At 40.8% G+C, this 17,220-nt stretch overlaps 2 protein-coding genes across 7 annotated transcripts in view; both read left to right on the forward strand.

The window, feature by feature from the left end:
* UEVLD (UEV and lactate/malate dehyrogenase domains) overlaps window positions 1-17,220 on the forward strand; it is a 17,755-nt gene continuing 535 nt past the window's right edge. The window contains exons 1-12 of one of the 6 annotated variants that reach the window (XM_053980605.1): window positions 1-55; window positions 1,599-1,683; window positions 2,332-2,394; window positions 3,093-3,256; window positions 4,107-4,242; window positions 4,672-4,793; window positions 6,107-6,212; window positions 7,920-8,090; window positions 8,860-9,033; window positions 9,347-9,431; window positions 10,101-10,224; window positions 11,513-11,673. In XM_053980605.1, coding sequence (XP_053836580.1) covers window positions 14-55; window positions 1,599-1,683; window positions 2,332-2,394; window positions 3,093-3,256; window positions 4,107-4,242; window positions 4,672-4,793; window positions 6,107-6,212; window positions 7,920-8,090; window positions 8,860-9,033; window positions 9,347-9,431; window positions 10,101-10,224; window positions 11,513-11,673 — 1,433 coding nt within the window. In that variant the 5' untranslated portion in view covers window positions 1-13. The other 5 variants (XM_053980607.1, XM_053980604.1, XM_053980608.1 and 2 more) reach the window with 5 other exon arrangements.
* The window catches only part of TSG101 (tumor susceptibility 101), a 19,902-nt gene continuing 16,144 nt past the window's right edge, over window positions 13,463-17,220 (forward strand). Inside the window, exon 1 of the mRNA XM_053980611.1 lies at window positions 13,463-13,649. Coding sequence (XP_053836586.1) covers window positions 13,608-13,649 — 42 coding nt within the window. The 5' untranslated portion in view covers window positions 13,463-13,607. The remainder of the gene's footprint in view (window positions 13,650-17,220) is intronic.

Below are 17,220 nucleotides of genomic sequence, written 5' to 3' on the forward strand. Positions count from 1 at the left end.
GGCGCGCGCCGCCATGGCGCTGGCGGAGGAGGCGCTGCGCAGGCAGCTGGGCAAGGTGCGCGCGCTCGCGGGGAGGGGAGGGGAGGGGGCGCGCGGCGGCGCTGAGGGAGGGGAAGGGCGAAGGGACCCGGCGGGAGAGGGAGTGCGGGGCCGGGATGGCGGTGGTGTCCCGGGGGTGGCTGCCGAGGGACTCCCGTCCCGTTCCGTCCCTTCGCATTCCGGTGTCTGTGCTGTCCTAATACAGCCGAGCTTTAAGTTGCGCCACGCGTCAGTTTACCCCCGTGGTTCACGCCGTTCACACGTGACTGAAACCTTACTCTTCACTCATGGGAATTTTTTTTTTTCTTTTTTCCTGGTAGTATTCCCCGCGTTAGCGCCTCCACGCCTTCGGGAGCACAGTCGCGGTGTTGTAGCATCGCTCTGAGCTTTTTAATTTGCATGTGAGAAACTGAGGGGGGCGTATTTAAGCTTTGGGCATGCCAAATAATTATGGGTGCGAAATGAGGAAGGTCTGTATGTGAGTCCCCCGTAAATCCTGTGATCTTTAGAAGAGGATAAAGTACTTGATAGGAATGCCTCGTTTTGGATTACGAATAGAAGGAGGCCAGCTGGGGGAAGATGACTTTGGTTTCACAACCAGATATATCAACGCCTCCAAAAAATGTCTTAAGTGTAAGTTGTGTAGACATTCATAATTAGGGAGCGTTGGATTATTTTTATTTTTTTTTTTCTGCATGACTTTGCAGAATCCAGTGATGGAGAGAAGCTGACTGAATGTTTCTTGTCAGCAGCTGTTTTCCTGTAGACAGTAGAAAATAACTGTGCCATGGCTGTCACATTGCTGCTGGAGCAGCAGACTGAAGAGAAATTCGATTTTAGCTACTGCTTTGTGACAATTATTCCAGGACAGTGAGCAGCTCTTTAAGCCACTGTCAGGCAGCAGTTTTGTTTGCTTAGGCAAGTGTTCCAAAAAAAACAGCACCAGGTTTCCTAAAGGAGAAGCAGAGGCTCTAATCTAGGAAATGGAAAATATTCTTTGTAACTTTGGGATGTGGGAGGATGCAAATCTCTTGGAAGTTGAGGGACTGGACTGGCTCAAGCAGCAGTAATTAATTTTCTCAGCTGTCAAGGACAGCTTAAAAATGAAAAAAATCCTAGAGGCTAATTACTTACACATTTGTGGAAAGTGACGTGTTAGTAAGCTCTTCTAAAATGTGTGCGGGTAGACCCGAGTTTAACTGTGTTAGTAAGAAAATAACCTCCTTTTCCTAAGAGGTTCATATTTTTATATTCTTTTTAATGTGTGCAGAGGAGACTAAATTTTACTAAACTTTTGCTCACACAGCTGTAAAGGGGAAGTAATGGTATATAAGGATTGATGTTCAGAATTTCAACAGCAGACTTGCAATAGCTTCAAAGCTTTTGTAATCAATTCTTTTTGATAATATATTTCACATCAAAACTATTTATAATACTGAAAGTAATTATTACCTCCCCCTTCTTGTGTTTCTGCCTTCTGTAGTGTCCTTTTCCCTGACTCTCATACAGAAGCCCTTGAAGTGAAACTTTTTTCCTTATTTTCTTCTTCCTCTTCCCAGTATAAGTTCAGAGACCTGACCATAGAAGAGCTGAAGGATGTTAGCAAGACCTACCCCAACTTCACGTTCTCCATGAACACATACAGTAAGAAGTGATGCACTTGCTCTGAACTATTTGTGGGGAATCTTACTTGCCATAAATGCAGACCGTGTATAATAGAATGTGAACACATTTCTATTGTGCTCCTTTCTTTATGTTGACTTGCTGTAAAATTTCTCATGCCATGTGACTGTTCCTGAATGCTCTTCCAAGGATGCATATGTATAAAAACCTTAGCAACTCATTTACTTCATCTTAGTTTAACTTGTCAGTAATTGTAGGAGACTGATACTTTAAATTCTTTATGTGTAACACCATTTCCCCCATATTTCATTATTGTATTGAAAGTATTTTGATGGCTTCAGCTTATAGAGTGTGACTTCCAGAATCCATCAGCCTGACTGGAAATTCCCACATCAGAATTACCTAGGACAAAGAGTTTTCAGACTAATGATGTGCTTAGTTGTACCAATGCAATTTCTATTAAAATTTCATTAAGAAAATATTTTAAAAGGTAGGGGGGACTTTAGTAATATTCTAGTCTTAGTTCTTTCAGGAGCAGTGTATTTGATTTCTAAAGAAAAATTACTGTTGGATATTTGTAGTTGTGGGCAGGATTGCTATGCCAGGTTTGAAAGGAGTTTTTTTGGGGGTTTTGTTTTGGTTTTTTTTTAATTGCATTTTTAATTTCAGCCTTCAAGGATGGATCCCAGAAGGACCTCCTGAATTTTAGTGGCACTGTTCCAGTGAAATATGGTAAGATAAATCAAACATAATTTTCTTGGCAGTTACGAATCTAAATGTAGAATGTGTTGGGTGCTGCCTCTTAAGAGTTCACTGTGCAGTGTCTTCAAAGGGGACTAGAAAATATTTTGTTTGAATTGGCAGAAGTCACTTCTACTGCACAAACAAGTGCACAGATGCTGAAGTAAGGTGCTATTAATTAAATAAGTAAATTAACTATTTAAAAAATAGTGTTGTTTGAGACTGTGCTGGCAAGCTCTTTGATGCTAATGGAGCTTGTGTGAACTCTCTGTATACACTTGTATAGTCAGTGTCCAAAAATAACTTGTAGGCAATTTTTTATTTTCAACTTAAAGCCTTTGAAGTCTAATGCAAGGCTCTTTACAGATGTTTTTTTGCACTAGGTGTTAAGTCAAAAAATAACTATGAAATGTATATATGAAACTTTGCTGGGAAAAGGGGACATGTTGGCTGAGAGAGGATCCTGGGAAGCAAAACAGCAACAGAGCTTTATATTAAGAAAGGCACAATCAAGTTGATCGCATTTTATTAATTAGCCTAAGTAATATAAATATTTTTCAGGGTGAATCTCGAAGTGCTCTGTCAGCCTTTTTTCCTTTGTTATTATGATGTCTGAATCACATCACCCACAGCTGGTCTTTAGTGCCTCTTCTCAGTGCAGAAGTTACTAGTGGCTTTTATTTTAACAGGTAATTCCTATAACATACCTATTCATCTCTGGATCCTGGATTCTCATCCCTTTGCTCCCCCCATTTGCTTCCTGAAGCCGACTGCAAACATGGGCATTGCAGTGGGGAAACATGTCGATGCACGGGGCAGGATTTATTTGCCCTACCTGCAGAACTGGAGCCATGTAAGAGGTGGGGTGGCTGACGGGGGAGGGAAGCATTTGGGAATCCTGCAGGGTATCATGTGGAGCTTTCAGGCAGTCTGAGGCTCGTAAAGGCACTTGGAAGTAATTCTAATGAAAAAAAGGGACTGATTCTTTACAAAGCAATGTAAGCCTCATGAAACTTTGTTGCTATCCCAGTTGAGTACACCTCAGGAAAGTTCAGTGGACGTTTCTGCCTTTTGGGTATGTCTCTTTGGGCAGAACTCTGAAACAGCACAGAGATTCAGAAGTCATTGCTGTTGATAAATTATTTTATGCAATGTATTAAATACTCACTTAAGTATGACTGCCAGGCCAGTAAAAATTATTTAATGAATGCCAGCCTTTTGAAATGAATGAGCTGTATTTGACATTATTGATACAGAGATTCCTAAGGGAACTTCTGCTGACTTCATAGTGTGTTTTGCCTGGAGGAGGACTGAAATGCCAGAGCTCTGGACAGCTGAGCTCATCTAAGAAGACTGAACTGCTCTTTAGCTAGGATTTGTCCCTTTTATAATACTGGATGTGGCTATATCAAAGGCTTCCATATATTTATATCCACGAAAAATCCATCCTTCAAAAACTGCTAGCACTGGTAATTTCAATTTTAGAACTGCTTTTGTTAAATTCCTTTTAATTCACACTCCTGTTTGTAAAGTATCTTCTCGAAGTGATGCTTTTCTCTCCCTTAGGTGTTTGTGTAAATGTTAAGAGTGTAAGTATTTATAATTTGATTAAATTCTGTTTGGCTCTGGCAGTTCACAGCTGATACCACTATATGAAATAGCTGTTCAGGTGTTTTGTCTTCTGTTTGTCTGCTGTATTTCAGCCTAAATCAAGTCTCATTGGATTAATCAAGGAAATGATTGCAAAGTTTGAAGAAGAGCTCCCTTTATACTCACTGTCATCTTCTGATGCAGCCAGGCAATCAGAACTTCTCTCCTATATTGCAAAGATTACTGAAGGTAGGGATGTTTTCATGGACTCATTTCTAATGTTCTTCTAAAATATATTCAATTATTGTCATTACTTGATGTCACAAAGAAATGTACATGGTTTATATTTTACAAATTTTATGGTCATGGTCTGTATGCACACCTGTAACAGCAGCAAAGGGAGTGCTGTTTTTGTTGTATTAGTGTTTAGCTTCTTGCTATTGTCATGCTTATCTATTTCTAATTAGTGAAAAAAACATTCCTGTCTAGAGAGGAATATTTGTTTTACACCTTGCAAGTTGTGATGGATTTTCTGTGGTCATTCTTGACTACTGTTTTGAAAAAGTCCATGTAACTTGATTTAACTCTGGCACAAGCATGATCCTTTACGAAGCAGCAATACTTGTATTGATACAGTGTGGAGCAGCACCCAAGTTTATGGTTTTCTTTTGATTGCAGGAGAGACTGACATGAAATCAAGGAGTAAAACTCGAGACAGAAATGAAGAATGTTTTAACAAAATTACTGTTGTTGGAGCTGGAGATCTTGGCATTGCATGTGTACTAGCAGTTGCAGCAAAGGTACATAATTATTAAAAATAGCAAGAGACCTGATTAAGAGAGGGGATTCCATTCTAGTTCTTAATATCTGACACTAAGGAATACCTCATCAGTTTTAACAACTGTCACTGCATAGGTTATTTGTCTCTTCAGTTAACTTAGGGAGACACAGAAGTGTTAGTTTTCAGCCCTGGTTTCTCAGTCAGCTTTTTTAATTCAAAGGGTTGAGTATTGAATTCACTTACTTTGAAAATCCTTAAAGGATTCTTGTCTCAGCAGTAGCCTCCTACAACTGGGATTTCCTATTTCCCTGGAAAATGATAGTCTGTAGGTGGGCTGTTCTTCATCATAGTTGTATGTTAGATACAACAGTGCCAGGGCTCACCCCCAGATTGGGGTGACCCCAAAAGATGGAAAAGTCTCTCCTCCAACCCATGCCTTCAAAGAAAGACTCAGTAGTCTTCAGTCATCCGGTCTCAAGGTAGTTTATTTGTATGTTATCTAAAAGATTTTCTTCCTGAACTGCTGTGGTCCATTCAGCAGGTCAGACAAAGGCACACACACACTCTCTGACTTCCCAGGGGGCTGGTGCCATCTTTTATATCACACATTACGTGTTAAATGTTTATGGCTTTTCCCCAATGCCTATTACATATACTGAATGGTGACTTTAGACTCTAGACCAGTCTATGAATGTCAACATCACCATGAACATGGAGGTTAGGAAGGAGAAAGAAGGAGGACAGGGCACTCCCAAATCCCTCCATCTTAGAACTTCTGACCCCCATATACAAAACTTAGACCCCTCTGTACAAGGCCTAAAACCCCCCCTGTACAGCACTCAAAGATTCTTCCTTTCATTTTGTGACTACTTTACTATAACATCTAAACTTTTGTGATTTCTTGTTCTTCCTGCAAGGTTGGTAAATTGTTCCATGGATCAGATTCAAAGTCACAGGGGTTTCTGGCTGCATACCAGGGTCTCAAATGCTTCTGACCTGGGCCCGGAACATCCAAGAATGTCCAAGGGGCATTCTGGGTTCCGACACAACAGTAGCAGTATTTTTTAGCAACAGTAATTTTTGACTTCCCAGGGATCATTTAGGAAGTCTAACTGGAAAAAACACATTACAAAACAAGAAAAAAACTCACAAAACTAAGTCCTTTTCCTTGTGATTTGGCAGTAATTTTGACCAGTAATTTTGTTGGATTTGTACACAGTACAGCAAACAATGAAATGGCAGGAATTTTGTGTTTTATTCCTCACTCCCACACAAACAAGTTTTGTTTTGGTTTATCTGTATTCTCATCTGTATTATTTTTTATTCATACAGGATATTGCAGACAAGGTGGTTCTTTTGGATCTTTCTGAAGCTGCAGCAAAAGGAGGGACCATGGATTTGGAGATTTTTGCTGTGCCAAATGTGGAGATCAGCAAAGGTATGTAATGTTGTTTCTGGAGCAGGAGTGAGTGCTGTACTGTGTGTGCTTGTGCTCATTTTAACAAGAGTAGGACACCTGGGGGAGATACAGTGGCACATAGGCTGTCCTTTTTTACAAATCTGTACTTGCAGGTAAGAGGCTAATGCTGAAATTGGACTCATGCAGAAATACAGAGAAGCCAAGCTAGAACTCTTGTGTCATGGGCAGAGAGAGAGAGGGAAGGGGAAAAAATATATGCATAGGAATTAGTTAAGGTTATGAAAGCAGTGTTCAAAAGGCTGACAAATAAAGGTGCATTTCAAAGTGCTGCTTTTCTAGCTTGATGCTCATTAAACATGCACATGGCCAATAGTGAGTCCTTGATCTCTATCACTGCATACTCAAACAATGAGTTCTTAATATCCTTATCCTCAGTCAGTTGTGAGCATACAAATAACAGAGTCAATGCCATGTCTCTGTAATTAGTGATTAGTTACAGCCTTTGATGATCTTTGGTGGTTGTAGAGATTGAGACCATGCAGCTCAGAAGTTTTTCCACAGAGAAAGCTGGACCTGAATTGAGTAGCATTCTTCCTTGCCTGTGTGTCATGTTTCCATGTTCCTTGCACCCTTTGCAAGATGAAATGTGGGATTTTCTTGTGCTTCTCTTTTAATTTATCTTATTTTGGGGACAGGAACTTGTTCTGGTTCCACCAGGCATCTTTGTGGCTTATTCTGCACCTGGCATTGCCTGCTGTACATTCTTTGATCTTATCTTGCAGGTTTTACTGCTAGCACACCTTTTTTCCTGAACCCTGGTTATGCATCTGTACCACAAATCTGTTTGTGCCTCTGTGGTTGCCTGTTGTATGTTTGCATTTAGCTGTGGTATAAGAAGCTTGGTAGTGTTACAATGCCACAAAATGCTTGTATACTGTCACCTGCTATTTTAGTATGTTTATATCTAGGTTTGGGGCAAGCTGATATTATTATATCCTGCTTAGTATGCTTTTAATTTGTCAGTGCATTAGACCCCTGCTTTGGCTTCATCTGGTTCCAAAAGTGGTGCAACAGACAAATCACCTTATTTCTGTGTCCAGGCTGATCACCTGTGTGGCACTCAGATATGCAGAGATACCTGCTCAAGGCAGCTTTGATTATAAATTCCAGCAGCAAGCGTGGCTTTGTATTTCTTTGGGGTCATAAATACAATTTGTCTATTATTTGAGTTAATAAATAGACTTTTGGAGTGCTTTTCATAGTTCTCTACATGCCCTTGATTAAGGTATAAGATCAAAAATTATAGAAGAAGCCTCAGATAAAGGAGTAAAAGTCTTTCCCCTTCTTTAACAGTTGGAATAAAAGTTAAGGAGCCTTTTCATGGATTTCTTTTTTCTTTCTTGCCAAGAAAACTTGGAAAAGTTTATCTGTCAAAGGTGTCCAGATGTTTTCTGGTCTCTGCTCTGTAACCTTGGACAAATTGTAGTCTACCTTTTGTGTTTGACACCTATAAAACAGGAAAGTAGTTCTGTGGGAGAGCTGTGTTTTATAGGTGCTGTGGAAGTGCCCTAAATTCCACACTGGGGGATATGAGGGGGACAGAAGGCAAAGAATCCCTAATTAAACTGGATGCTATAGTTCAGCCTTTGGAGCAGCTCTTGGTTTTGCATCCAAAAGTCAGTGGAATGACATAAATTTCAAAATTTATTTTCTTTATATTTTCAGATTTTTCTGCTTCAGCTGATTCCAAAGTTGTGGTGCTTACAGTTAATTCTCTGGGTAATGCTCAGACTTACCTCGATGTCATACAAAGCAATGTGGATTTGTTCAGAGGAATTATTCCAGCAGTAACCCACTACAGTCAGAATGCTGTTCTCCTTGTTGCCTCTCATCCAGGTATGCTGGTACTTTGCATAAGGTTCTGTCCCTCACCTGGCTTTTTCTCTGGCCTGTTCTAAAAACGTTACTGCTGAATACACCTTGTTAGTCAAAAATTCTTGCTGCTCTGAAAAATGTTTTCCTTTTCAGCTTTGAGCAGGACACTGTTTTTGAGGTTTTTTTCTTTACTGTTATTACCAAGATAAAAGAAAATAGTGTACTTTGTTTTGTGTAACAGGTATGTATTTCTGTATGTTTCTGTGCATAGTTTCAACCTGACTCTGTCTACATCATTAGCATCCATTGGCTGTTGTCTTGTCAGTTGTGAGTTTTATGTGCACATTTCTCCTTGGAGGAAGGATAGATCCATGTGGGTAATGTGCCATATCATCATACTTACAGGCTACTCAGATACCAAGTATAGCATTAATAGTAAATATTGCAGCTAGATTTTGGTGGAAGGTTTAAATTTCCAGGCCAGTGGTACTGTGAACTAAGACAAAGCAAAATCACTACTTAGGAAAGGGAAAGAAATGTGAGCCTCTACACTGTAATGCATCAGAGACAGCTCTTCCTACTCTCTTACCATTATTGTTCTTATTTTTTCACTTCTTCCCCACCCGACATTGTGGTTTAGGTTGCAATAAGCTATCAATGTTCTTTCAGGCTTATGCCTTTTCTAAAGTAAAGAAGTCCAGAGTTTTTTGTAATGATGATTCAGAAGTTGCAGTTGAATTGAATTTTGAGTGGTCCTTCATTGGCAACATATTTTTTCTTTGACATTTAGTTGAAGTAATGACATTTGTGTCGTGGAAGCTGAGCTCATTTCCCAAAAGCAGAGTAATTGGAGTTGGTGCCAACCTCGATTCAGAGAGATTTCGGTACATTCTGACCAACCTTTTGAAAGCAGAGGTGCTGGCAAAAGATGCTTGGGTTATTGGTGAACAAGGGGAAGACAAAGGTAAAAGTGCTTTTTTATGACCATGAGCATGTAATGAATGTCTTGGCAGTGCCTAAGTAACTGAATGAAAGAATAATTGAGAAAAGTAATGAAGATAATAAAAGTAATAAGAAGAGTGGTAAATTCTCATAATTTATAATAATAATAATGGCTTTAAGTAATGCAGTTGTGGGGTACTAAATCTGTAGACCTGGAGTAGTAGCAAAAGTATTTGCCATTTGTCACAGGAAGAAAAAAAAACCCAAACAAACTACAACCTCAGATGCTCTTAATGTTTTTGTTTGTTTGTTTGTTTTTTGTTGTTTCTATTTAGTACCATCATGGATCAGCTGTAATGTAGCTGCAAATCAAACAGAAGCAATGGCTGCTCGTAACTCAAGGGAAAAGGTGGCTAACAGGTAGCACCATTATAACCTTTCTTTTTTTCCTTCATGTTCAGGCACTTGGTGTCTACATGTTCTTCAGCTGTTTATGAAGTGGGGGAAGCTTGCTCCAAAATGTTCATGCATTGAGTTTATAGGAAATTGTAGGTCAAGCTGTCATTCACTTTTGTAGATGTGTATATGGCCACTGTTTTTCTGAAATTCTTACTACCATTGTGCCTGTGGCAATGTAAGGAGACACCACAATATACAGCAGAATATCAGAGCTGTTTGATTGTGCATTGAAAACAAATACTAGACAAGCCTTCTGGCCCACTTTCCTCAGAGCTTGTGTTGGAAGCATTTGCTTCAAAGTCAAGCACCAATTTGGATGAATTTAACTGATTTAATTATCAGTTACACCTCTTGACAGAAAAGAGAATTGTTAAAAGTGTAGAGAAAAAATATTGTAAAGAAATTCTTTTCAGCAATTCTATATTCCGTTGTGTTGTTTTGCAAAACAGAGAATCATGTTTTTATAGTACACTTTACCTGGTACACTTAAACCTGTATTTTGGGTTTTACATAAAAACAAAAAACAAAACAAACAAACAAAAAAACAACAACAAAAACCCAAACAAACAAACAAAAAAAAAATTACAATCTCAACATCACATTTTTCTTCTTTTCCTGGTTTATGTGCAGAGCTATGGAAGTCCTAAAGGGAAAAGGTCAGAGATCTTGGTCTGTTGGGCTCTCAGTTGCTGATTTGGCCGACAGCATTCTGAAAGATAAAAGAAAGGTTCATTCTGTATCCACTCTGGCAAAGGTAAATGTATTATTAATACCTTTTGGTTGGCACTTTAATTATATTATTTATACCAGACATGACCATTAATTCTGGCAGCACAGACATCTCAGTGTTCTGAGATTACTACTTTCTACTGCCATTACTTTCTTCCAACAACAGCTCCCAATTCTAGTCCAAAAATGAGCTGTTTTAACCTGAAACCATTATTAAAAGTGGACTATTCTCTGAAAAATACAATTCCAGAGAAAAAGTACATTTAAGGTTGCTGCCCAGCACCCCTGGAATAACTGGACATGGCAAATGAAATGTGAGTTATAGTTCCAGAGTGCTCAGTATTAAGTGTAGATTTTTTTTTTTTTATGGGCCAAAAGAATTTTGTATCTTTGAATGTATTAAATGTGTTTTCTGCCAGTATTTTATTTGATTAAGTTTGAAGCAGCTGTTTTTTTACTCCTCTTAGTACTTCCCTTAAAAGGAGAAGATTATGAAGCAATACTTAACTTGAAATTGTAGATTGAATTTTGTTTGAAGTTTCTCCTAAAAGGCTTCACTAAAGCATTAGGTGATGAAAAAACCCATGGAGTAACATTTCATTGTCACTTCAGTTCAGAGCCTTCAGAAGGACAATTTGCATGTTCCTGCACAGGGAAGTTGAGCTGGCTGCTTATTTTGAGTACAAGCACATACCTAATTAAAGCATTATGTTTCAAGTGAAGTTTTTAATCATTCCTGAACTAAATATAGATACAGAGGAGTCACAAGTCTCTTAAAGTATCTACAGAATGTAAAATTTCCCAGATTACAAAAATAAACACAGTCTACAGTGTAAACTTGAATTATAGGGATGTAAGTTTGATAAATTCTTTTGCAGAATCTGTATGGGATCAATATTTGAGAAATTTTCCACAGTTCTTAGGTTGCATTATTTAATTTATTTTGTTGAGTCCTAAAAGAACTAATGATACTGTACAATGAAGTGTCCCTGCTTGTTCTACCCATGAAATGGTGTTTAGTGGTATAAACTTTGTCTGCATTATAGAGATCTGTCTATCTTGGAAAAATTCCCCAATTGTGGCATGGTTCACAAATTTTTATCTACACAGTAATATTTTACAGTTTCTATACAGTAACCCACTGCACAGTACCTAAAATAAATTGAAGTCAACCTATCCAAACATGCCATATGTTGGAATATCCTTGCTTAATTAAAATAATCAAGTCATTTTGTGTAGTTGTATGCTTTTGTGTAGTTGCAGCAGAAATAAGTAACTGTGTGTGTGACAGTGTTCTTTGTGTGTTGTTTCAGGGGTGTTGCAATATAAACAGTGAAGTATTCTTAAGTCTCCCATGTATTCTTGGTACCAGTGGAGTGATTGAAATGGTCAGACTGGAGGAAGACCCACTGGTGCAAGAGAAACTGCAAAGTAGTGCAGGTTCAATTCATGACCTTCAGCAGCAGCTGAAACTGTAAGGAAGCACAAGGGAAGCCTCTGTGTCTGCTCACTGAAGTTGGAGATCTGCAAGGCAGAAGAGGTTGCTTCATATATATGGATTTCTATAGAAAACGGGAAGCTTTGTTACTTTACTTTCCAAAAGTGCTTTCTCAGTTTAGGTTTAAATAGTTTAATACCACACTGTACAGCGATTTTTTTCCTTTGTAAAGTGCACTTTTGGTAGCCAAAATGAGGCAGGTAACACACAAGAATATTTTCAAGAATAAATTCAGGTGGCACTTGCCTGTGGGTTTTGGCTGCCACTTACAGCCTGACTCTTAGGTAACTCTTAGCTCTTTGCACATCTTTAGGACGCAGTCCTAGAGAGGGGCTTACCCAGCTCTGCAGAAACTCTGGCATGCAGAGCCCACTTGAACCCATCCTTATGGCTTTTAAATGCTGTATCTGAGGCTTTTTTAGGGTACAGTCACAATCCAGCTCCATGGGCACTGGGGATGCAATTCCATAGCTCCATCTTCCATGGCTGTCAATGCTCTTATGTCAATGGACTGCTGGTATTTTGCTATTTACTAAGGAGAACATGGTGTTCACAGTATCCTTCAAATCTGAACTATTGGCTATGGATTTCTGCTCACACTTTATCATGTCTGAAATACTCCAGTCATGACTTGCTTGCTTTTATTTTGTGAGGATATTCAGAACACTAAGGCACCTGCAGTTCTCACTACACACATACAGCACTGGAACAGGGGCTCTTCCTGAATGGGAGGAACAGGAGCTGGGCTTCAAATAAAAATAAAATATAAAATCCAGCAGTTAAACAGCACAGGAGTATCTGCACATTCAGGCCTTGATCCAAAGCTGGCTGGGAGCTTTACATCAGCCTCAGGAGAAGGCAACAGAACCTGTAACCCTCCTCCCTGGAGGCCAAGGATGTGATGAAAAACCGGGATGTGGATTTGTAGGTAAAAACCAGATGGTTTTGAGATCAAAAGGTTTTTTGGATTCTAAGCTCTTGATTTGCTACTGGTAAAAGACTGTATTAGTCCTGATTATATCTCAGCATCACATGGCAGACACAGGGGACTTGGGCTCTACTCCTGCTGTGTGTGGCTTAGGAATGTCATTCCATGTTTACACTTTGAGAGGTGGCTGGTTGGAAACTTTCCAAATGTTTTTGGAAATTTTCCAAATATTGTTGGTAATTTGTTCTGAGCAAAAGTAGGCTCTGTGACGGAGCAAAAGATCTGATCCTTTGTGCCTTCCAGTTCCATCTCACAAAGAGCCAGACATGCAGGGAATTCTGAGTGTATGCTGATCTCTGAACTAGATTAAACGTAGAAAGAAAAAACCTTCAGTAATTCAGACCTCTTTTTTTTTTTTCTTTTTTTTTTTTCTTTTTTTTTTTTTTTTTTTTTTTAAATACCTAAATGTCTTTTACTGTAGTGGTAAATGATGGGGCAAAACTAGTGATGGCTTTAGGTAACCAACTTTGCTGCTGTATTTTTAAGAAGCTGCGCTTTGAGGTCTGTTGTTTTTTTTTTTTCACTTACTTTGGGAAAAAAATATGAATTTAAGGTTTTACATTATTTTTCACGGTGGTGTTTCTCATGTGTTGAGCAATTCTTTTCATGCAAATATTCAAGCTGTTGTTTATTTAGTTTGGCGTTTGTGTAATCATTTTAATCTTAAAATGCTGCCAGCTCTTACAGGCGTGTTTTGTACATCAATCTGACGTTGCGTTTGTGTCGTATTCCTTGATAATAACAAAAGCCATGTTCGGCGGCGCTTCGGTACCGCCGTGCTGCTCGGTGCCCGCCCCGTGACGCGCGGCAGCGGCGCCGCCGCCGGAAGCGGGCGGGCGGCCGTTTCCTGTGTTTATGTAGGGCCAGGCCGGCGGCACCGGGACCAGCGGGGCACCGACACCGGCAGCGAGGGGCGGCCGCCATGGCGGTGTCCGAGAGCCAGCTCAAGAAGATGCTCACCAAGGTTCGGGCGCGGCCCGGCCGGGCTGGGCCAGCGGGCGGGCGGCAGGGGGGCCCAGCGCCGGAAGGCTCCGGGGAGTTGGGTCGGGAAGGGAGGAACGGCGCAGCGAGCCTAAAATGGTCGTGCCCAGCTGCGGGGCTGGACTGGGACAGTGCCAGGCATCGGTGGGGGCACGCTGCACTTGAGCTCCCCGGCTACAGGATAGGGAAGGCGAGCTCAGCATCGCTGACCGGGGTGGATTTGGTTACCGCCCCTGGGTAAGGAAACGGGAAAATCTCATGGCAAATCATTAACCACTGAATCATGCAGTGCCACTCCTCACTGAAAACTGGGCTTTGTCCAGCAGCTTAGAATGAAAACCCCTAATGCTGGCACTTAGGGGGAGTTCCGGGTTTGTTGGGGGGTTTTTGGAATTTTTTTGGCAGCATTTAATCATACGTGTAGCGTTTTGAAATGAAGTGTAATACTTGAGAATCCGATCAAAACCAAAGGCACGTTCACCTCATGGAGTCATAAGCAGAATTTTTTATCAGCCTGAAAATGAGTGTTGAATACCTGGTCACTGTCAGCAAGTGAGATCATGTATGTATTTGTATACACCTGTCTTTGCTAAATTAATGACTGCAATGCCATAGAAGAAATTTAAGATAGTTCAATGTTCTTGTTCCCCCACACGTGTTTATTTTATACTCCCATCTGACTTTCTGTAGGTGATGAAAACTGAAGATGCTATTTCATTATATTTATTTTTCAAAAATAGTTACACTTTCTCTTCTAGAGAGGGAAGTTTAGTGATATTTCACATATTGAATAGTTCAGTGTATGAGATAACAAAAGCTTGATCCTCGTTTGGGGAACCTAAGTACTTAATTTGACTTCAGGTATTTACATGCTGTCAGATCTTGAAAAGCTTCATCTTTTTGTGATCTGTTTCCTGGTATGTAAAATTAGGGGAATGCATTTGCAATCTGACAATGGAGGAGAAAAAAGGAGTCTAGAAGTTAAGAATTCAAATTAATAAGTTTTAGTTACCTTTGTAGAAATCACTAGGACCCTATATTTTCCAAAGATATTTTGACATTTATTGGAAATCAATCTAAGTGCTGAAATTAACATTTAATTTTGCTTGTGGCAGTAGCTGGAATCACACAACTGTCTCTCTACTAAGTAATCATCACTCAGTGTAAAAACAGTTTGTAAGAATATTATCTTTCTTTGTTTTAATAGGGATATGAAGATGCTTGCTTGATGTTCAGGTGTTGTGCCTAATTTTTGAAAGCGCCCCCAATAACCAAATTAGTGGTTTATCAGTCCGATTATGTACCAGATTCACAGAGTGCCTGCTGAGCTGGCAAGCATTGTTTTATCAGTTCTTGACTCAACTGACTTGAGAGTCTTGTGCCAAAAGTGGAAGTAAAGCCTGACTCGCTTGCCTCTTTACTGTAGGGATGGTGAGGCATTGGCACAGGTTGCCCAGAGAAACTGTGGATGCCCCATCCCTGGCAGTGTTCAAGGCTAGGCTGGATGGGGATCTGAGCTACCTGGGATGGTGGAAGGTGTCCCTGCCTTGGGCTTGGAACAAGATGATCTTTGAGGTCACTTCCAACCCAAACCATTCTGTGGTCCTTGTGCCTTTTTGGAGCTTCTGTTAGCAGAATCCTACTCTCTTTTTAATAGTGATTATGCCAATCTTGTTGAGGCTCTATCCTGGACCATAAGGTTTGTTCCTATAAGAAGGCCCTGCCTTTTAAAAGTAGCTGGTGATCAGCTGTCATTTGTCCTGTAGAGCCACATGCAGTGGTGTGGGTATGTGCTGCCAGTCTGGCTGGTGTGCATGAAAATTCCTCCACGTCCCCTCAATGGCTGTTCCTGCTTCTGCCGGGTGTTGGGGAGGTGGGAGGAATATATTCAAATGTTAACAAAGTTGTCTCTCTGTCAAGCCCTGCTGCACACTCCCAATCCTACACCAATTTTACAAAGGAGGTTGAGATACTTTGCTGCAGCCCTCCCACCAAAACAGCATCCAGGGGCTGATTGACCTCTCTGCTTGTGCTTCCCTGTGCATACAGGAATCCCTGCTGGAGGGGTTGCTTTCTGTCCCACAGACCATCATTTTGCAGACAGACCATGTGACTGTTTTGGCCTTGGTCATTTGAGGAAGAACAGTCACAGCATCAGCTGATGCTGCAGTGTCCACCAAAAGTCTTCTTGGTGCTTCCCTGCTAGCTCCAACACAGCAGCTGCAGGGGACACCCTTCCATGCTCAGGAGTGTGGAAGAGCGGCTAAGGGTTGTGAGCCCTTTCCTCAGAAGGCACTGTCGGCAATGGTGAGGGAACCAGGAGGAGACAATCCAGGTTGTATAAATCCAAGGTTTATTGGTAGCTCCAGGGAGCTCCTGGCCTCAGGGGATACAATGCTGAAAAGGCCCCGAGGAGACTGGAGCGACCCGTTTTCTTAGGGGTTGGAAACAAGGGAGGGGTTTGGCTGTCCACCAACAGCAGATAGAGGGGAGTGGGACATGAAGTAATTGACAAGCAGGACAAGATATCGGGGAGCTGAGGAGGGGGGACCCCTCACTCAACACCCTTTGTGGAAGCTTCTAGAGAGAGGGGCTGGAGAGTCAAGTGACAGACAAGGTGCCAGGGAGAGGATATAGGGATTGACAAGGAAATTTCTAGGGATTTGGGAGGAGTGGGGATGGGATTGACATTTAGGGAAGGGGAGACAACTTGGGATGAAACCATAAATGAGAGAAAAACAGGGACAAACCAAATAACACAATACAACAACCCAAGGTGCTGGTGCTTCCTCTAGGCTGAGGTGGCATTGTGGGAAGTGGTGTGCTGGGTTCATCTCTGCTCAGTAAATCCAAGTTGTCATGCCCAGTAGGAACATCCTTGTCAGTCTCTGGAGGTGACAGGAAGAAGAATTAATTTCTAAGTTTCACAACTCATGAGTGTTTGTCAGGGCCAAGGTGACTTTTAGCTGTGGCACCACAGTTTGCTCTTGGATCATGTCTGAATTATTTTGTTCAGATGTTGTTAACATTTGCGTGCTTTGGACGTCGGACATTTTATTGTGCTGGGCCCTTTGTCTTCCTACCATGGTTCAATGAAAGGTTGCTTGCTGTGTTCCTTATGACATCTGAAGATTGCAGTTTGTTAAAATTGTATTAGAATGAAAAAAATGTCAAGGGACCACATTGCTGGCTTTTCTTTTTAATAGTAATTATCAGGAGAAATGACAACAAGGCTAAAGGGCTGCAGTGTGTGGTGAGCCAACTCCGTTGCCCAGGAGCTTTTCTTTTTAATAGTAATTATCAGGAGAAATGACAACAAGGCTAAAGGGCTGCAGTGTGTGGTGAGCCAACTCTGTTGCCCAGGAGCCTCTTTGCTGTTTGTGGGTTATGGCTCTGAGACTGGTGAATTCTGTAGTGTATCTGTGGTTTACAGGACATCTGTGCTGTTACTCCCTGCTCCTGATAAAAGGACAGGGGTAAAACCAGTATTATTGCTGGTAATATTGTGCCTTGATATGTCAGCTTTCTAGCTGACAAAATACACATAAATGCTA

This window comes from Vidua macroura, chromosome 6 (genome assembly GCF_024509145.1).
Source record: "Vidua macroura isolate BioBank_ID:100142 chromosome 6, ASM2450914v1, whole genome shotgun sequence".
In the NCBI taxonomy this organism is placed as follows: Eukaryota; Metazoa; Chordata; class Aves; order Passeriformes; family Viduidae; genus Vidua; species Vidua macroura.